General features: G+C 44.7%; 1 protein-coding gene across 2 annotated transcripts in view; it reads right to left on the bottom strand.

The window, feature by feature from the left end:
• The window catches only part of ADAMTS17 (ADAM metallopeptidase with thrombospondin type 1 motif 17), a 340,804-nt gene that overhangs the window by 108,185 nt on the left and 210,452 nt on the right, over window positions 1-22,167 (bottom strand). For both annotated transcript variants that reach the window (XM_079127336.1, XM_079127337.1), the window contains exons 13-14: window positions 7,457-7,623; window positions 452-579 (exon numbers count right to left, since the gene is read on the bottom strand). In XM_079127336.1, the coding sequence (XP_078983462.1) occupies window positions 452-579; window positions 7,457-7,623 (295 nt within the window). The remainder of the gene's footprint in view (window positions 1-451; window positions 580-7,456; window positions 7,624-22,167) is intronic.

The following is a 22,167-nucleotide window of genomic DNA, read 5'->3' as shown; positions in this document are numbered from 1 at the left end:
TGGGGACTATATACGAATGAGTGGCATGCTCCCCAAAGCCAGGCATATCCATCTTCCTGGATATCACCTGCAAAGGTGATTGCTTAGTTTCATTAAATCTTTTGCAGCTAAACAGAACACAGCTTCTCCATTCATCCTCCATTCTCATTTTAACACCTACCTGTTCTTTTTTATGGTCATGATGTCTAAAGCAATTTTAAAAACTTTGAGATGGTTATGCTGCTGCTATTCTTTCAGGCACCTGATTCCTTCTGGACCCTATGCTCAGTCACTGCCCAAGGCAGGGCAGCGGGGCAGGTACTGCTAGTTGCTGGAAAGAGCACTATCAGGTGTCTCATTGAGAAATCCACTCCCCCAACCTCCCAAGGGCTTGCTTCCACCATGAGCCCCACTTAGAGAGAGGGATCCTCCCTCCAAGGACCCACAAAGGACACAATGAAAAGCATATCACCTGGCACCTGCCGTGCACGCAGAGGTCAGTTTCATAGGGTCCACAGGGAGTGCCATCCAGGACCCTGTCAGCCACCAGCAGCGGGGACTCCTTCCCAAGGGGTGAGCAGTAGAGCTCACACGGCTTATCTGAGGAGGGAAAGATTGGGAGAGGTTGACACGGGAAGGCTCATGTGGGTCTTGTGGGCACAGGCACACATGGGCAATGGACAAGTCCAAGGAAGAGATTGGCAAGGTAAACAAAAGTCACTGTAGCTTAGTGCACATCTTCAGAAATATGTACCAGTTTCTTTGAATACCTGACGCAGCACGCGGAAAACCACCCTTAGACTTAGGTAACTGACAGTGTGGGTTTTCTCCTGATTCTCTTTATTCTTTGCAAATAAACTCACCAGGCTGAACAAAGGTACCACTGTGAGCGAACTTCTATGCAAGCTGACTGTGTGTCAAGGGTGAGCCCAGGAGCCACTGCTAGAGGGGTCAGGGAAGGAGGGGAAGGGGAATGAGAATGCCCCTGGGCAGGTGCAGTGGGCTCCACAGGGCCTCCATGATAGTGGTTCTTGCTAAAAGCTTCAATGTTGCCCCAGCTTCTGCGTAACAGCTGCAGAGCTGTACTGTAAGGCATAAAGGACCTGGAAGACACTGAGCAGGAGCAAGGTACAGAAAAGCAACAGAGGCCACTGGTTGTGTCACCAGGCAGAATGGAAACTCCCATTCCTGCTGCTCCTGGAACCATGTGAGTTTCCAGCTCCCATGAGTTTTCCAGCTCTCGAGTTTGCCTAGGTTATTTCTTCTGCCTACAATCCATACTTGGCTTCCTAGAAATCTGCTATGATCCCAGAAACTTCTAGCCCAGAGCTCTTGCTTCTCCCTCCTTCTCTGATGTGGAGGACAGACACCTCTATGTGCACCTTCCACACATCTCCATTAAAGCCCCTGATTGTTAGTCTGTTGTGCTATAGTTATTTGAACAAATCTCATACATAAAAAAATAGAAAATTCCACACCTGACCTCATGGGGTGGCAAGAGTCAAAACACAGGCACCCTAAAAATACTGTGTAAAATTACCTTCAGGCTATGTGAATAGTAAACACTAATCCCATATTTAGATTTGGTTCCCATCTTCAAGATATCTCACTGTGTGTGTGTAAATATCCCTAAATCAAAGAAAAAAAATCTGAGATTTGAAACACTTCTGGTCCCAAGCATTTTGCATAAGGGATTCTCAACTTATGCCTTCCAATGAAGCACTGGTGGGATGGGAGTCCTTGGGGGAAGAGGGACCAGCCTTTCATCGTCTGTCCCCAGACTGGACCCAAAACCTAGGCTCTCAGAAGGTCTTGGTAAATATTTTTGAACAAATTATTTGATTTTGTTTTCTGTATCTGAGCAAGAGAAGCACACCTTTTCTCTCACAGTGACCCAACCCTAATGCTGTTTATAGTATTATTTTACAAAGAAAACCTTTAGAAAGTGAAAGACCTTTATGCTGCCTTGCTGGGCCTTTGCCTCCACTACCAACCTTCCCCAATGGGTCTTTCTGGTGGTTTCAGTTGAGCAAAGGCATGGGTAGAGAAGGGCTTCTGTAGCTGATGTGGACTTGGAGGACCTTGGCATCTCAGTTGGAGGGTCCCTGTCCTAGAGGTGCTATCTTTCCAGGTCTCTGGGTCTTTCCTAATTGGATGACAGTCACTCATTCAGAGGGAGATCATCTTAAAGAACTAGAAAGAAGCTCCAGGGATTTGAAGGAAGTGCTTGATTCAGTTGTTTCAGCTCATTGTGGGGGCACTCTGTAGACTCTGCTGAGGAGACTGAGTAAAGCATCCTTTGGCCCCATGGACAAGTATGGAACAAATCCTGGATAAGGTAAAATGTGGCAAGTCCCATGAGATGAGTGAGCTTTGGAGGGCTGGATGTAACCTAGAAGGAATGACTCATTTCCTGTGCTGGCAGGCTGTGGGTGACTGTATCTCCACTCAGAGGGATCGGCCCAAGGAAGTGGCCAGTGGAACTACAGAAGGTAGAGACATAAGTTGAGATCAAATTCTGGGAAGCTTGTCTGACAAGATTACTGAGGTGTTTTCTGGGGGCCATTTGAGGTTCCCCATGAGCATCTCCAGGAGTCAGTGGGGGAGATGAAACAACACAGCTCTTGAGTCTGAAAGGTTTGGTGCGTCCACTATGCATATTGAGCTCACCCTAAAGTTTCACTGTAAAGAAATGCCCCTTAATCAAAGGGGTTTGAAACTGGATGTTAATTACCTTTAGGCTGTAGTCCTGACTCAATACTGGGAGTAATGGGCTTTGAGGTGATTCATTCCACAGCAATGGTAGTGATTATGATAAAATCATAAATAACATTTATGATCAATTATATGCCAGACAGCATGCTGAGCTGCATCTACACATTTCAGGTGCATGCTGTCCACAATGCAGACAAGCACACAGAACATGTGGAGCACACAGAACGTGCATGCCTGGCCTCAGCCATCAGGGCCACACCTGACCTTTTAACTCCAGCCTGGCTCTCCTTCCACCATCACTGCCCATGCTGAATGCAGAACTCTTGGAACCAAAAAACATCAGGGGCAAAATAACATTGTTGGAAGTAAGTTACTAGGTTCACAGATATTTTTAGCTTCTGAGTATATACTCTCATTTGAGCAGAAATGGAAAAGAGATATGGGTAGAAAGTAGAGGATATTTTGAGGAAAGTTGGGAAGACCAGTAGGGGAAGGGATAAGGTTGCTTGTCTGAATTTTGGTTTGACAATCAGACAAGTGGAGACTCTAAAGCAGGAGAAGTAAGCTCAGATGATGGATACTGGCCATGAACTCAGGCAAGAAGTTGCACTCTACCTGCACTTGACTCTCCCACCTATAGACACTGGCCTCCATGTCCCTGACAGTCTAGGATACCTGTGCTCCAGAACAGAGTACAGAGGTGTGCTTCCTTCCTTGGCTTGGATGAGACTCCCTCTATTTGTTTATCTCCTTTTCTGAGGATGCCACTCAGAATTCAGAGTGATCCCCACCTCCAGCCTTGTCTCCTGAAGGGAGATCACCTTTATGAAACTTGAGGAGGAGAACTCTCTATGTATTCCTTTTCAGGCTTTCATAGTTAAGAAATTAATCTCAGAGATTAAAGACCCTAATAATTAACACGGGACGGTGAGTCTCAGTTTTGAGCAATGTTAATACTCTTATATTCCTAGTTATATAGAAAAAGGTCAAATCTCAAAAGTTATACATTCACACACTTCAAAGAAAGAAGCTTGGAGCATCCCTTCAGCTTCCTGCATGGCTGGTGTGTGCTGAGAAGAAATCTTAACTGAGACTGGTCTGTCTGTGGGCAGACTGGCTTCTCAGAAGCCTCCCTTTTGCCTCAGTTGATTGGACCAACTACCTGACTGGCCAGACGGATCAGAGCCTCTCTCCTAAGATTTCAGTACTGTGATTTAGATTTAAAGAGATAATTTCTCCTCGTAGTTGATGGATCCCAAGGAAGGCTTATACTTCTTTATCTGTAATTCAGAAATACAAAAAACTCAAAAACTTCTGGTGTATCCTTATATTTATGGCAAACACATTTGGAAGCAAAACCATCCTTGACTAACATAAGTTAGTATCTCCCTCAATGAGGCTTTCCTTAGGTTCCCTGGTCGAGATTTCTATAGCCTTACCACAGGGTGCCTCTGGGGATCTCACCAGGGATATTAATATTTGGTTGATGTGCTGTTATTACCTTATAACCCTAAAATTCTCTGAATTTGGAACCATACTAGGCCCCAAAAGATTTGGATAAGGGATGTTGATTTGCATAAGAGGTGCTGTGGGCTGCTCCATCAGCCTGCACACAGCAGACACGTTATGGAAGAGACAGTCTGTAGTGGGGGCAGGTAGTCAGGACTGATGAGGCCATGGAGGAAGGTCCTGATATCTTCAGAGGCCCTGGTCCCAGACTCTCGTCCTGGCCCTTGGGTCCTTTGAGATACTCTGCATGTTTGCCACAGCTTTCCTTCAGCCCCCAGAGGCTCAGACCTGGAGGGGTTTCTGCAGGGCCAGGGAGAAGCTGGGACTATACCACCATATTCAGACTCGGCCTTCCCTGAGCCTTCTGACACTTAGATGGGCATGTAGCCTGCTGCTGGCCTGGGCAGAGAGGACTGAACCTTTAAAGGTTTCCATGTCCATGAGATTCCATGGGGAAGGCAGGAATAGGGTGGGTTTGGCGACTGGCCACTTCAATGGGTTTCTGTCTGAAGGCTTTTCCACATAGAAATCCTTTCTAAGGAGAGTCTTTGTCTTCTTTTGGAGGTGGTATGGATTTGTGGTCCTGAGTCCCCCCTTGGAAAGTCTACCTCTGCAAGAATTCTTTAAAAAAAGAGAGGGAGAGAGAAAAGAAAAAATATTGCTTCTCCTTTCTTGAACCATGCGTCACTCGCCAAAGAATTCCGCAGCGATAGCAATGTTATGAATAGGGTAGTCATAATGGGCTTCAGAAGAGCCCAGAGCCCAACCACAGGAATCGTTCCTATCACGGCTGAGCTAGAATTGTGCCTTTTATAAAGTGAATTTTGAGAAGAACACTTATAATCTGCCTTCTGAATTGGCCATTTATTATTTTGTGTTCACCCTTGTGAAATACTCCTTTAAAAAAGCTGGCTTCTGTTTATATTTGAGAGAGAAATGAAGCCAAATATGCAAGAAGTCATGACTATTCCACCCCAGAGGAGGATGTGTGGAGTCACCAGAGCAAAGCCCTGAACTTGGGGTCTCTCCTTCAAGGGCAAAACACTTATGGCCTGTTAGTTGTCCTTATCAAACTGGGTGGCACTTGTCAGATCAAAGGCAGTGGCACTATAGATATAGTTAGTTATTACTTGGACAGAAAGAAACAAAAAGCAAGTGAGTGAAAAGATGTACTCTAAACCCAGTGAGGGATCCACAGAGCCTCAGTGAAGCTTCCTGGATGGGGGATCTGGGCAGACAGAAGTCTCAGACACTGTGATGATAAGAGAACCAAAGAGCTCAGCATCCAAAAGTGGTTAGAAGTAAAGCAGAAGTTTAAGCTGGACTTGGAGAAATCTCTGGAAAAACAGACATTGAAGTGGGATTTCTGAATTGAATAAATGAGGCAGGAGAACTTAAAACTAAAGCAAGCAACCAAAGGAAAAATAACTTCGTGCAAAGAGCTGAGTGGAGATGAAAAAGGGTGTCTTAGACTTGATCTCTTCTGGCTCCAGGAAAGAGGGGGATGACAAAAAGTGTCTCTATCAGGCCTTGTGGGCAGAGTTGCAGGTTCAGAAATAGGCTGGTTTTCATCAGAAGAGGCCACTGAGTTGGAAAAATGGCAGGCTCTCTCTGTGACTATCTTCCCAGATTAGGAATCTGAATGTGCTTGAGATGGCAGGAAGCCCCTGGTCTCCTCTTGCAGCAGAATAACATCCAGGCAGAGAGAGGTGAGGTTCTCTTTGCAAGCTTGCACCTCCAACTGTGCGTGTTCTTTCTGGAAGGTGGATTTTCTTTTGCCCTCCTCTGTAGGAAAAGTCAAGCATGGGAAGGCTGAGTTTCTCTTGAATTCTGTTGCATAACTGACAGTGCAGCTACAATTACCCAGTCCTCAAAGGTGGTGTTCTTTTTAAATAAGGAAAATGTCAGACGAGCTCTCCAATACTTCTGAAAGAGTTCCCAGATGATCTGGTTGATATTACCTGCTACCACTTAGAACATCAGGTGCCCTTTCACAGTTCAGGTCAAAGTTGATGGGTCAGGCTTTTGGGCTAAAAGCCATGAAGCTGAAGCTGTTGTTGCTGGTGATGCCTGCTACCTTCAAACAGCTGTGTATATACGAACTTGTAATCGCAAATAGCAAAATGGAGATTTCAAAGGTTCTTCCCATTACAGGGAAAAAACCCAAGACCTGGTGCCAAAACATCATTCTTCCGTAAAACACTTCAGAAGTTGTCTGGAAAGTGGGCCCAGTTGCTTTAGTTCTTCTGAAGGCTCCCTCGCTCTGCACCCATGAAGTCACGGTTCCTGTCTTCTTCAAGCACTGGGAGCCAGATGATGACTGGTTTATTTTCGGAATCAACTTTACTCCTTTGGAACTGTAGTTGGCTCCCTCCCCTGCCTCTTTTCAGCTGCAGGAGCTTAGACATGTCACGTAACCTGTCACCTCTCATCTTCTGCACAGCTTATCTTCCATATTCAATGAGATGATGTATGTAGAGCTAACGTGTGCCTGGCATGTGGTATGCCTAGTAAATGGGACCATATTGTCGGCATTACAACACAAAGTCTCGTTTCCTGAAGAGGAAGAGTTTTAGATGGTGGGGGGAAACACCCCAAACTAGGCCCTGAGGTCTCCTTACAATAAACAGACATCACAAATCCTACAGACATGGCCCACCACCTTGAATCTTATCAGCCATTGGAAATTCTGGCAGCAGCCCAGTGGTGTAGTCTCTTGATTTGGAAGAAAATTCTTGGAAAGAAAATGTGACCTGTGCTTATTATCATCTTTCCCAGATTCTACACTGTTCTCAAAATTTCCCCCAACACCCCCCAAGAGTAAGAGCCAATCCAAAATAAACCAAGAAGAGCAATGCAGGAAAGCATCAACATTGGAAAACAAAATAGCACATGTGTGAACACACTCCCATTCCTATAAAGCCTTATTCTCAAACTTTGTCCTTGACCCTCAGCACATGATGCCAAGAGGCAGGCTTTCTGAACCCCCAACTTACTGCAAATGAGGGTACAGGATGAATATGGCCTGCTGCCTTGAGAGCTGCCTTGGGTGCTCTTAGAGGGCTGGGTCACTCAAGATCAACACCCCTGCTCCAGAAGTGAAGCCATGGCTGGCTTGGGCACAGCACCAGAGCAATCTGCTGGGTGAGTCTGGGGCCAGGGGTGTGCCCTAAGAGTCTCCTTAGGTCGTTTTTATTGTGCTTGGGGGAGGAGAGAAGGAAGCCACTGTGAATTGCCATCCATGTGCCTTTACCATCAACCACCACTGCTGCCAACAGGCCCTTCTTCTTGCTGCTCAGTCGGTCATGTGCTTGGCACTGCTGGTCTCGGAAGCTGGGAAGACCCTTGGGACAGGGTAGACTCTCGCAGACAGCATGCTCCACACTGGCACCTGGGCAGTGTGTGCCTCCAGGTCCGGGGCTAGAAGGAAGAAGGTCTGTGTTAACCAACCAGTTCTGTGGAAACAGCAGAGACACTCCACAGCTGTCCCCCTTGCCAAAAGAAGACAGAGGTGGGAAAAGATTCCTAAAGCAACCGCTTCTGCTCTTCCAGATCATTCTGGGCAACCCCAGTCACACACTGAATGCAAGTTTAAGTGAGCCAGTAGAAACATGCATCCAAGGACTATAAATCAAGGTCATGCGGAAACAGAATATAGCAAGTATCAGTTCGACAAAGATGCTGAACTTAAACTTGGCATTATGTATGTAATACAGACAATTCCAAGGGAAATTTGGTGTTTTTTTTTTTTTTTTTTTTTTTTTTTTTTTTTTTTTTTTTTTACTTCTCTTTAAATAATTCCTAGGGATACTCTGGAGGTCACCAAGTTTAGGATGAGTAAATAAAAGCTCTCTTTTACTTTATAATGAAAATAATCAGAATGATTAATTCACAAGCTCATGGGCTTTTAGTGGAGATCATTTAGATCCTGGCTGTGCCTCCTTAATCAGAGCAAGTGAAATCACACATGGTCAATGCCATGATCTTGAGTCCCAGGTGTTCTGTACCTAAAAGAGATTCTAAGCAATGCTGGAGAATTGGCTGGGTTCACTGGCCAAGTTCATGTGTGTGAGAGGCATCAAGATAGAGCAGCAGGACACCGATCTGGCTGGCCAAAGCATGGTTCTGCCTAGCTCCCCGATAAGGCCCTGGGGTGCTGTCCTTGGAGGACTCTGTCCAAAGCAATCTGTAATGGTTTGGATGTGAAGTGTTCCCCAAAAGCTCATGTGTGAGACAATACAAGAAGGTTCAGAAGAGAAATGATTGGGTTGTAAAAGTCTTAACCCAATCATTGATTTAATCCCCTAATAGGGATTAACTGAGTGGTAACTGAAGGGTTAGGGTGTGGCTGGAGGAAGTGGGAATTGGGGCGTGGCTTTGAGTATACATATTTGCATCTGGTCAGTGGAGTCTCTCCTTCTGCTTCCTGATCACCAACATGTGAGCTGTTTCCCTCTACCACACTCTCCTGCCATGATACATAGACTTACCTCAAGCCCTGAATATTGGAGCAGGCCTTCTATGGACTAAAACCTCTGAAACCAAGAGCCCTCAAATAAATTTTTCCTCCTCTCCAGTTGTTCTGGTCAGATCTTTTAGTCCCAGCAGGGAAAAACCTGACTAAAACACAACCTCAGTGGTTCCATTTATCTTCATGATGCAAAGATCATTAGGATAGAGTAAGATTTTTTTTTTTTCACCCTATGCTTTTGATTGAAATTCAGCATAAGAATGAAAAGGGCTCAAATCACAACTGTTCTGTTCCATGAGTTTTCACAAACTGCACATACCTATGGGCAGCATGACATTTTGGACACATTAATTGATTCTTTTGGGATATATTTTTCCCTTTGCCATTTCTCATGTTCAAAGGCAGGGCCACCCCTGTGATCATAGTTTTAGGAGAGAAATATAAAAGCAGAAGGTGGTAGAAGTCTTCAGGCTTTTGTGTCATAAAAGTTTACAGAAGAGGTCAGTGAGCTTTTTACAAATCAAGAGCCAGGGAGTGAATATTTTTGGTTTTGTGGGTCTTACAGTCTCTGTTGGAACTACTCAACTCTGCCACTGAAACACAAAAACAGCCAGAGATGATAAGCAAATAAGTTGGTGTGCCTGTGTAACAATAAAACTTTATTTACAAAACCAGATGATAAGCTAGATTTGCTACATGGACCATAGTTTGCCAGCTCATGGTCCACACAGATGTCTTACAGAAAACTTCTCAGGTAGAAGGAAAGGTTCCCTTCATACCTCTCTGTCCTCATATGTGCTAGAAGGCAGACCCCTTTCCTGGGAGTGAAAGGAGGCTGGTGATTTCATAACCTGGTAGCTCTGTTGGGAGGCTCTGAGTTCTGGTCTCCAAGTTAGGCTGAAGTTAGGCAAAGGCCAAACCTCTAAAAGGTTTATGGGATCTGAGAACAGAAGGTCCTTGTGTTCTGTTTCCTGCCTAGAACACCAGGCAGGCAGCCAGACCTCCAAAAAATGATTGCATAGTATGTTTAGGCAGATTGAATGTCAGACCACCTCCCCAACAACTCTGGATCCAAGCATGGACAGAATGGATGTACTTCTGTGCCATAAAGCACTTTGTGGAAGAAGAGAGGGATTGGACCCAAAGAGCCACAGAGGCCAGCAGGGGAGACATCTCCATAGCAACAGGGAAGTTTTCAGGACTGGAGACCAGGAAGAGATGAATAATGTAGCAAATGACTTATGGCAAGATGCTACTAGTTACATTGTGTCCCTCTTGCCCAAATTCATGTTGAAGTCCTCACCCCCAGTACCTCAGGAAGTAACCTTATTGGGAAATAGGCCATTGCTGATGTAGTTAGTTAAGATGAAGTTGTAGTGGGGTACAATGAGCCCCTAACCCAATATGACTGGTGTCCTTATAGAAAGGGAAATCCAGAGACAGATACACACAGGGAGAATGCCACGAGATGAAAGCAGAGAACAAGGGTAATGCTTCTATACTCCAAGGAACGACGGAACATGCCAGCAAACTACCAGAAGCTAGGAGGAAGGTGTGGAAAAGGGTTCCATTAGGGTCTTTGAGGGGACCAGCCCTGATGACATCTAGATCTTGGACTTCAAGGCTCCAGAACCATGAGAAAAATAAGCTCTGTTGTTTAAGCCTCTTAGTATGTAGAACTTTGTATAACTGTGTTATAGCTGTCCTAGGGAACGAATGCGTGAGACCAGATGCCTTCTCACAGATTATAGATGCAGACTCGGGGAAAGTGGTGCAAAGACTGAGTGGTTTAGGACCCCAACATGGACTGGAATGGAGTTAAAAATATAAATTTGGTTGGTTTCCAAAAGAATAATAAAAAAAAATGATACAATTCCTATTACAAGTCCTGTATTTGGTTTCTAAAAGAATATAAAAAGATACAATTCCTTTACAGGTCCTGTTGGAGTATGGACTGTTATTTGTGCATGTCATGTAATTAACTTCCTGAGTTGTCACTGAACTTCATTTCACCTTCAGTTTTATCCATTTCTATCAACTGATTTCTCCAGATTTACATCTGACTGACCCACTTATTTACCCCCTACCTACACCTACACCTACACCTATCAGTGGGTAGGTGGAGAGGAAAAGAGTCATGACTTAACAGAGGTTCTGGATCCAGGAGAATGTAGTCCTAGGAAGCAGAAGACCACATGATGCCATGTGTCCTTCAGGATGCCTCCTTTCGCATCTATCCCTCCTTGTCCAACCTTCTCCCACAGTAAGTCTCCTTCCAGCCCCCTTTCGAGCTTACTGCACCATTATCCCCATGCCCCACCCTTAACTCCCCACCATTCCTGAGGCTGTCTATACCATACATTTATTTCCTCCCTAGAGACTTTCCTCATTTTCTTTGGGTCTATACTAAGCAGCTTACCATCAATCAGTCATGTGAAATGGTGAGCTGGGTGCCTGTCTCCCTCCTCAGTCTTCAGCAGAGAACCCTGCACAGGATGGCCTCAATAAACAGTAGACTGCATTCAACTGTATTATTAGAATTTATCTTACAATGAATGAGGAGGGGGAGTGAGGGAGGAGTCAGAGAAGATGGCAGAGGAGAAAGTGCCAGGAATCTATCTCTCGACCTAGACAGCAATTGAATGGGCAAAAACTGTCTGAAGCAACTATTTTTAAATTCCGAAGTCTATTTGAAAGCTTGCAGGTTCCAGGAGGAAGCTTGGCTAGTGAATCACTGTTAATTTTGGTTAATGTCAGCTTTTAATGTGGTAGCAGCTACTATTCATCCTCATCTCCCCAGACCCATGGTAAGCAGCCAAGATGTAGCTTGATGGAGTCAGGGCAGAGGATAAAGACCTTACCCAGTTTCTGTGTCCTGAATGCTGCTTTTGATTGCAGAGGTACAGACAGAGAGGCTGACTGACACTGTTACACCCTTATCAGGTAAAGCAGCTTCCAGAGAATTTCAAGGAGCAGCACTTTATTTTTTCTATTTAAGATACTGAAGGATTAAACACAACTGAATATTCAGGAGAAGTCAGAATGCCATGAGGCATGGTCAGGAAAAGATTCATGCCCAGAAAAGACCTAAGGAAGCCTTAAGCTTTCACTTCAGGTTGATTCCTGACATGGCTGATACCATCCCACCATAAAAATAAAAACTACACGAACACATCAAATCCAAAGTTACTATAAAATTTAAATATTCTCAGTTAAAAAAAAATCACAAGGCATACAAAGAAACATAAAGGCATAGCTCATTCAAAGGAATAAAATACATCAGCAGAACCATCCTGAAAAAGCCCAAATGTTGGACTTAGTAGACAAGTACTTTAAAATAACTGTCTTAAAGATAGTGAAGAGCTGAGAAAAACAGACAAAGACAGGAAGATAATTATGAACAAAATGAGAATAAATGAGAACCAATAAATGGAAACTTAAAAAGGAAAGAAAAATAAAATTTAGAGGAGTTGGAAAGTATGTTAGGCACATGAATTCTAAGCAGATTTTAGCAGGCAAAAGAAAGAAGAAAAGTGAACAGAGGAGACTTGTGGAACATCATCCTAATGTACACATCATGGAAGTCTCAGAAGGAGAAGAGAGAGAAAAAGGGGTAAAGAGATAATTTAAAGAAACAATGGCGGAAAACTTCCTGAATTTAAAAAAATAAATGAATCTACAAAATTAAAAAAAAAAATCAGCAAACTTCTAGTAGGATAAATATTCCAGGGCCCACACTAAGAACATTAAAATTAAACTGTCAACAGACATGTTGAAGCACCAAGGGAACAGGGAAATACCACAGACAAGGCATCTTCAATAAGAATGTCAGATTTTTTATCAGGAACCTTGGAGGCCAAAACACGCTGGGCTGATAAATTCAAAGTGCTCAAAAAATAAAACTGCCAACCAGGAATTCTATATCAGCAAAATTACCCTCGATAATGAGGGGAAAGGAAGACATTCACATGTGAACAAAAATTGAGAAAGTTTGTTAGCAAAGAACTGCATTATAAAAAATGCTAGAGGGAGTCCAATGTCAAATGAAAGGTTTTAAGATGCAAACTGGAAGGCATCAAGGAGGCACAAGGCTAAGCTTTGTTAGTACAGTGCACTAGAGTGACAGTGAAGGAGGAACAGGCTTTTCTCCCTGGTTCTGGTATGCAGTCATGGTGTGCAGTCTCTGTGTGCAGTCATGGTGGCCTGTGGTGCCTGCTACCTCCCTGGGGGCAGCATCCTCCCACACCCAGATGGATGGCTTTCAAGCACACTGCCCCCTTGGGCAGATTCCCATCCTTATTCGAGATGCAGTTTCTTCCCTTGGACACTTTTCACTGACACCCCTGACTTCCCAGAGAGGTCCACCAGCACAGCTCTTCTGCAAGGCCCCCTCCCCCTCATGCAGTGGGCCCCAGCTGCATCCTCTCCAACAAGGTCCATGAAGTGTCAGCCTTGGGTGTTTGTGAGGGGGAACACCCTCATCCAGATTTGTCCCTTCCTTGTGTGCTCTGCCTGAGACCTGAAGACAGGCTGCTCCCTGGGTCTGCCCTTCCTGTATTCATTAACATTCTTTTTGCCTCTTAGCAGCTAATTCCCCATTACTCCAATCACCCGTTAGAGCTAATGCCTCTTTAAATGTTCTCTGTTCAAAATATACATGATCCAAGGAATTTACTTAAGTGTTCCTTGGCATCATTATTTTGAACAACATGGGTAAAGGGAGGAGCCCGCTAGCTGCATGAGTTGCTACCCAAGTGATTCCAGTATCCACATGTGGCAGGGCCCTGCATGTGGCCCCCCTTGCTCTTCATAACTCCTTACAGTAGGATCCCCCTCAAGTTTTGCTCTTCATGGTTTCAGTTATCTGCAATCAATGATGGTCTGAAAATATTCTGTGAAAAATGCTGCAAATAGACAATTCATACATTTTAAATAACTTTCATTATTGTATATTGCTATAATTGTCCTATTTATTGTTAATTTTAGCTGTTACTGCATCTAGTTTCCAAATCAAACTCTATCATAACATGAATATAGGAAAAAATTCTGCAAATGTCTTGGGACTTATAGGAGAAAGGGAGCTACTGTCTAGGACACCTAGAGCAACTGTGACATGTATCCTAGTTCTAAAACCACACCCTCCATCTGTGGCCTTACAAGCACAGAAGGAAAATCATTGTGGGGGAAGGTGTGGCTGGCAGGAAGGTCCATAAATGGCTTTCTGAGGAGTTCAGTGGGAAGAACTGCAGGAGGGGACTGACTTTACAAGGATTTCATGCTGGGTTCCAGGGACAAAGTCTTATTCATATGGACACAAGGGACTTTAAGAGATGCTGCAGTAGGGCCAGCAAGGTCAAATGAGAGAGGACAGATCCACATGGGGCAGGTGGAGAGCAGAGGGCTGGGGATCTCCTTCACCTGGAAGTTCCTCTGAGTTATGCAGAGTGAATGAAAAACAAGATACATCTAGAAAGGTTAAAATAACAGAGACCCTGCTTGATATGGCTAAAATAAAAACAATTAGGATAACAGAACTCATGTAGAATAGTCAGTCCTTTTTAGAGTTAAAGGTGGGTCCATGTCTTTTACCCAGCCTTTCCAGGAGGGCTAGATGGCCCAGGCCTGTGGGCTCCACAGCACAGGCTCAGAGTCCTGCAAAGCCTTGGTGGAGGTGCCTACATGTGGAAATCTCACCCTGAAATGAGGACTGGCCACCTGACAACATGGAGGAGACACTTCAGAGAAAGAGCCACTTTTATGTAAACAGAGACCATAAAATAACTCACATGTCTGCGTGCTGGTGCTCGGCCAGCTCTTCATAACCATGACCTCATTAAGACTGCACAGAAAGTCAGAAGTGTTACCGATTGTGGCCTTCTGATGAGGGACCCAAATCTCCAAGAGGTGGAAGTAAGAAGTATAAGGCACAAGAGCTCCTGCTTCTGGGATGGGGATGTGCATCAGTGGTCATGAGACTGGAAGGGGCAGGCTGGCTCACTGTCAGCTGGGGCATGAGGGTTTTTTAAGATGCGTCTTTGATATCAATTCCCAATGTCCAGTCTTCCTTTTTTAGTATTTTCTAAATATCAGTAAAGTAGAAGCTTAGATATAAAACAAAATGGTCTCCACAGGCCCTTCACAAGAATATCCAAATGACAAAGAGAGAGACACACACATGCTCAGCCTCATTGCTGTTGAGGGAAATGCAAATCAAAACTTCCATGAGATGCTACAACAGGCCCACCAGGATGGAAGAGTGACAGCACTGTGTGTCAGTAAGGACGTGGAGAAGGTGGAACCCCATTACAGCTATGGCAGTGGAGATGGGATGGCCACTCTTTAGGGCTTGCAGGTCGTCATATGATCACATGTGCACGCACGCTAGCAGTTGATGACTTCCCTCCCACTCGGCTGACACACACCTGCACATGTGCCCCAAAGCATATGCCTGATGGTGATGAGCATTCTCTTCAAGGAGTTTTACTTTTCTGCAAGTTTAACCTTCATACACATGTTTAAAGATAAAAAGAAGAAGCTAGAGAGACTTTGGTAGGGAACTGGAGAGATAGAGACAAAAGAGAGCTCCACCCTAAGCCCACCTCAAGTCTACCCCAAGCAGGGCAAAGATGGTTTCCTACTGGGGTGGGCAACACAGTGCCTCAGACTGACCTAAGTTCAGAGCAGAGGAGCAGTAGAGGGTTGCCAAGATGATCAGGATTGAGAGGCAGCAGATCTGCCTCTGTCCTTGCAAGGGGGTGGACCTATAGAATCGAGGTAGGATGGAAGAGAAAGATGCCAGCTGGTAGTACTGCACTTATTTTCTGCCTTGTCCTATTAAGTGAAGACAGATCAGAAGACAAAGTCACAACAGCAGTTAAGACCCCCTTACCATCCAGAGATACAGTGAACTTAGCAAAGAGCCAGAAGTTCCAGTCCCTGATGGGGTCTGTGAGCTTCAACGAGTAAGTTGGGCATTTGGGAAGTGGCTGTGGGATGCTAAGAGGACTCCCCAGCAGTTGACATCCTGGTACTAAGGCCTCCTCTAAAAGGTATCCAAGCAACACGTGGAACTTCTGCTTAAAGTGTAAAAGACTTGGATTTTTAAGAACTACCCATATGAGCACTAGGTCACTTGGCAGGCTGAAAGTGCACATTTGGGGTCTCATGCGAAAGAAAAAACCAATGACAGCCATAGAACATCATCTGCCCATCTCCATGCTGAGTCTTGGATGACTGGCTGCTCCTCTTTCCCTTTGTGGTGCTCAAGGGACAAGGTTGCAGGGTGATTCTGATGTATCCCAGTTCTGTCTTCCTCTCTGCTTCCTGCCTTTCACTTGCTGGGACAGACCTGATTCTTTCCACAAGTGCACCTAAGCCTTTCTCCCCAACTGCCCCTAGTTAGCCTTTGATGGAGTACCAGCATTGGAATTAGAGATGAATTCTCAACCTTGCAGTCTTTGGTTGTAATTCCCACTAACAGCGATGTAAATGGCAGGAGAGGATGAGCCTAGAAAGCTGGTGTGAAAACCCAGATGGTCCCCAGGGCCTCCCTGTCAGCTGGCAAGAATAAAAGTTCCAATAGCTGTAAAGAACAAGACTAGAAAAAAAGATGGGTGGAGCGAGGGGGACCTCTCCGGCCAATATTTTTGGACAGTGAATAAACCAGCTGCAGAAGATGAGGAAAGGAGCCAGGGACATGAATCGAAGCGGGTGGAGAGAGAGTCATGGGAGCGCTCCAAGCCTGAGACACACATAGCAGTGAGATCTGGACATCCCTGTGGAATCTCGAGGCAGTGAGCCTGGTGATTTAAGGAGTGAGACGGAGAGGACGTTGTTTTGGTCAGAATTTGGCTCCAAAGCCTCGATCAGCTGTGCTTTGTAACAATCACCACATCAGGTCATTGTGCAACTGCAAACCTGGATTTCATAAAGTGCACATCCCACGCCTCTTCAGGAAGCCCTCGAGACTGCTGCTAACCTACCCGGCCGAGGCCTGCCCATCTCTTCCCATTCACAGCACTGGTGCCATGAAGGTGAGAACCTCGTGGAAAGGCTACCCAGGGGAAAAGGGCACATTGTTTCCATTCTGAACTGGAAACGGAGCTACACTGCCACTGCACAAGATCACACAGACTAACATGGTATGAACATCACAGGAGCAAAACCCCCATTTCTCTCACTTGAGATAAGCAAGGCCCGGTCTGTGTTGAAGCTTATTCTTGGGATGCCGCCGAGACACATGGCTGTGCGCTAGAGCCTTGCTGGAGCAGAGCAGGCCCGGTGGACCTCAGGTGCAGGAGGGCCTGAACTGCACTGCCTGGCTGTTCAGAGCATTCGGGCTTCAGTGAGGTGAGATGGTAAAAGGGAAGGAGTAAAAGGGGAGGGGACCTACCTAGCATTCTATCTTTTTTGTCTAATAATTTCTCATAAACTCTGTATTTCTGAGGGAGAAAGGTATTAGGGATGTATTTCGAGGCCTTGAAGGGCAGAGATTGTTCTTCTTGGGCAAGCATGCAGCCAGGGTGTGAGGTGGTGAGGACATTTTACAGAGGAGCGGCTCTGCTGCAGACCCAGGAGGCAGGAGGGAGCCCAAACAGGTGTGACCTGTTGCAGACCTTCAGGACGTTCAAAGACCAGTGGGGAGGACAAAGGGGAAACAAGTGAGCCAAGAAGTAACAGCGATCACCAGGGGTCACCTACTGTTACAATACCTGAAATGTTCAGCCCGGGTGCTGAGGGAGACAGGTGGTCAGGAAGGAACTTCTTTGAGGAAAAGGTATTTACACTGAGACTCAAAGACATGGAGGCAAATTAGGGAAAGGAAAAGAGGGGCTATCAAGGGCCCAAGTGGGAATGTTGTGCCTGAGGAACAGAAAAGAGGCTTTGAGGTTGGAATGGGTTGAATGCTGGCCCCTCAGGTCCCCCGAAGACAAATCTACTTGGATGTAATTTTATTTAGAAAAAAAAAAAATCTTTGGAGATGCAATTAAGGACCCGGAATGAGATCATCCTGGATTAGATCAGCCCTAAGTACAGAGATAGCTGTCCTTCTAAGAAAAGAAAAGGTGAGCAGACGTGCAGAGGAGAGAGCGCATGAAGATGGGGACAGAGAATGCACCGATGCCCCTATAAGCCAATGAAAGCCAAAGACTGTCAGAGCCACCAGAAGCCCAAGAGGCATGAACAGATTCTCCTTCAGTGTCCAGAAGGAACAAGGTGTGCAGCACACACCTTGATTTTGGACTTCTCGTTTTCAGGACTGAGCTCCAAACCCAGCTCACCACCAACTCGCTGTGTGACCTTGGATAGGTTACCTAACTTGTTTCTGACTCCATTTTGTATTTACACAACAGGGATTCAAAAGATGCCTCTCTCATAGAGCCGTCTGAAATGATTTACTAAATAAACACCTAAGCAATTATCAAGAATACATAGCACAAGAAATAAAAGCAAGAATCAATAACTGGGACAGATTCAAACTAAATAGCTTTCTCTCAGCAAAGGAAACTATCAGCAATGCGAAGAGAGAGCCTACAGAGTGAGAGAATATCTTTGCCACTCATACTTCAGATAGAGCACTAATTTCCAGAATCTATAAAGAACTCAAAAAAACTCTACACCAAGAATACAAATAACCCAATCAACAAATGGACTAAGGATATGAACAGACACTTCACAGAAGAAGATCTACAAGCAATCAACAAACATATGAAAAAATGTTCACCATCTTTAGTAATAAGAGAAATGCAAATCAAAACCACCCTAAGATTCCATCTCACCCCAATTAGAATGGCGATTAACAAGAATACAAGCAACAATAGGTGTTGGAGCGGACGTGGGGAAAAAGGTACACTCATACATCGCTGGTGAGGCTGCAAATTAGTGCAGCCACTCTGGAAAGCAGTGTGGAGATTCCTTAGAAAACTTGGAATGGAACCACCATTTGACCCAGCTATCCCACTCCTCGGCCTATACCCAAAGGACTTAAAATCAGCATACTACAGAGATACAGCCACATCAATGTTCATAGCTGCTCAATTCACAATAGCCAGATTGTGGAACCAACCTAGATGCCCCTCAATTGATGAATAGATAAAGAAACTGTGATATATATATATATATATATATATATATATATATACACACACACACACACACACACACACACACACACACACACACACACCATGGAATATTACTCAGCCATAAAGAAAAATAAAATTATGGCATTTGCAGGCAAATGGATGCAGTTGGAGAATATCATGCTAAGTGAGATAAGCCAATCTCAAAAAGCCAAAGGACGAATGATATCGCTAATAAGTGGAGGATGACACATAATGGGGGGGAGGGAAGGGTTAGTGTTAGGGTTAGAGTTAGGGTTAGGGAGGGGGGCAAGTATGGAGGAAGGAAGCACTGTATAGAGGGAAAAGAGGGGTGGGAGGGGTGGGGGGAAGGGAAAAAATAACAATGAATCAAACAACATTGTTCTATGTAAATTTATGATTACACAAATGGTATGCCTTTACGCCATGTACAAACAGAGAAACAACATATATCCCATTTGTTTACAATTAAAAAAATAAAAAATAAAAATAAATAAATAACTATATCTGTAAGGCACAAGTTAAAAATAGATAAGTAAATGGAAGACCAGTAGAGAAAATGGATGTGGGGAGGGAGAAGGAGCGGGAAAGAGGTATAAGATACAACCAGGGACTCAAATGGAGAAAATTAAATTTCATGCATGTATGATTGTGTGAAAATGAACCCAAGTATTATGTATAACTATGATGCACTAATAAAAACATACAAATAAATGCTTACAGGAACCTGGCACACGGTGAGCACCTGCTGTATTTGCTGTTCTTAGCATGATCAGATGTGAAGGAGGTAGAAAGGAGATGAGGGGTAGCACCTGCACCCAGGGGTTTACATTTGAGCAGGGCAGTGGATGGAGGTGCTATGTACCAAGAGGGCAGAAGCTGGCTGAGGAGAGAGCTTAGAAAGGGTCTGGTTTAAAGAGTTGGGGAAAAAAACAAGGGAAGTGGATGTATTCCCCTTGAGCAGGGTCAGGGCTTTCATCTGTTATTACTTGTCACTATAGGCACACACCTAGCAGGGTCCAAACTAAGGACCCTGTCAAGGTTTACAAAGGCATGGTGGTGAAAAGATAGCACTGGGAAGGAGCACAGCCTTGCGAGGACCGGAAACACCCACCTTCTCTTTTGGTACTTCTCCAATGCCCTGCCCTTCAGGGCCTTGCTGGACAGCAGAGATGAGATATGAAGGTGAATCTGTGTTCAGAACAGTCAGATGTGTTGTAACCCACAAACCCTCGGCTGCCGGGCATGGTGGTCCTTCCCATTCCCCGATTCCTCACTGGTGACATACACAAAGATGGGCAACAAGAGGTAAAATTTGTGGCCACCACGAGGTAGGGGCCTGATAAAAAAGAAGAATGAAGGGATATTTCTACAACAATTTTGTGATTTCCAGATCAGCTTCTCTCTTGGGATTACTTGACTTGGAGGAATGAGAAGAGAATCCTAACACAGTAAACCTTCGGACAGGCCAAACCAGAGAGGTATGTTCATGCACTTCTGAACTAGGGAATCTTCAGGAGCCTCTCATCACAAGGTGCCCCTGCGGTAGCCCAGAGCCACCATGGGTGGGCAGGGCAAGATGCAGCTGGAAGAGTGACAGGGTCCAGTCAAAGCCGGAAGTCACGAAGTTCTGGAAAGCCTCCTCTGATGCTGCCAACCAGGGAGATACCCTAGCCCATGTCATTCTAAGAAAAAGGACAACGTGGGTCTCTCATAAGCCATGTTTAATGTGTTTGCCAAGCAGTTATAACATCTTCTTCTTGCAGGTGTTAAATACAATCTAAATTGTTCGGTCTTGGGACCTAAGGGTCTTCAGGCATTTAGAGGCTCCACCATTCCCTGCTGTGATGTTTACAGAGTGTTACCTGATGTGTGATGGTGCAAGAGGCCACACCTCAGCCAGGCCCATGAGCTCCAGTCACAAATGGGGAACATACACAAAAACCATGACCCTAAGAGATTTCTCTCTGTATTTAAAGGTTTTCCACTCTAAGTCACCTTCCTCTGAACCAACAGGCAGAACTGTGAGGTGGACAGTGTGGGACTAGTGGTCTCATCCCCATCTTCTGAGGTGCTGATAATAAGAGGGACTGTTCATTAACTACAGACCAAGGACTTTATGTGCATTTCCATTAATTATTCCAATTTGGAGATGGTGAGACAAGATATAGCTATCAGTTGCTATAAGGAGTTGTTCTAGGGTTGAAGACCCATCTGCACTGGCTGAGATGCTTTGCTTGTCTCACTGTACCACCAGCTCCCTAAAATGGGGGAAACTGAGGCTCACACATGTGTCTTCCTTGAGGTCCTATGACCAATAACCAACAGAGACAGGCTCAAACCACAGTACCATGACTCCAAACCTATAGCCCTCTTTTTGGGGCCAGAGGTCAAGCTATTAATTTCAACATAAAAAATCTGTGAAAACTAAAACCTCCCTTTATTAATTTCTCACTATTTAGTCAAATATGGTTTCTAACCATCCACCCATTTGTTTTTAGTTAAGTAATTATTCCTGATAGATAAAATACCCACTATGTGCCAACTACTCTGTACTATGTGCTTCCATGTATGTTCTAGCCACTGACTAAACTACAGGCATATGCCTTCCTTCATCCAGGAGGTCCCTGGTCCTGGCTGGCCACTGGAATCATCTCAGAGACTGAAGGCATCCACTTTCTGTGGCCCAACAACGTTTGTGTGATATAATCAACAAAACTTGAGCATCAAAATTTCTAAACACAAGAGGCACTTGCTAATTCTTCATTGACATAACATACATGTGGATATAAAGCATTTCTTTCTTGGTCATGATTTACCACTTGCTCATTTTCCAAATTGACATGACACCAAGACAGAAAACAGACCATTATGAAACATTTTAAACTGAGAAACAAAGAGTAAAGGGGAAAACTTGTGTTGATGAACTTACAAAAATCAAGCACAAATCTATCTCTGGACCCAAGGGTGATCAGGAAGGGTCTTGGTGTCAAGGTAATAGTAAAATGAAACCAAGGAGAGGAAAAACACACATATACACACATTTTTTTTTTTTTTAAATCTGTCAAATAGTTCTAGGAAGATCTGTGAAAAATATTTGGATGAACAAGATTTCTAAACACATGGATACTTTGGACTAATGAACAAGAAGGCTGCTCTAGCCAGCCAACAGCCAATTTGAAGGCTGGACTCCATTTCCGGAAGGTCTACAGGCTTCCTGAGAATGACCCTTGACTAAGTAAACCATGAAGCAGGTGAGACAGACTGTGATCCAGCTGTCTCAGGAAATCTCTCTACCAGAGCCCAGGCAGGGAGGGAGTCAAGAAGCCAGTTCACCATGGGGCACTGCTGTGTCCATGTTCTGAGAGAGCTCTAGTGAAACCAAGATGC

This window comes from Sciurus vulgaris (assembly GCF_902686455.1).
Source record: "Sciurus vulgaris genome assembly, chromosome: 2".
In the NCBI taxonomy this organism is placed as follows: Eukaryota; Metazoa; Chordata; class Mammalia; order Rodentia; family Sciuridae; genus Sciurus; species Sciurus vulgaris.
Note: the sequence above shows the minus strand (reverse complement) of the source record. Positions and strands in the feature narration are given on the sequence as shown.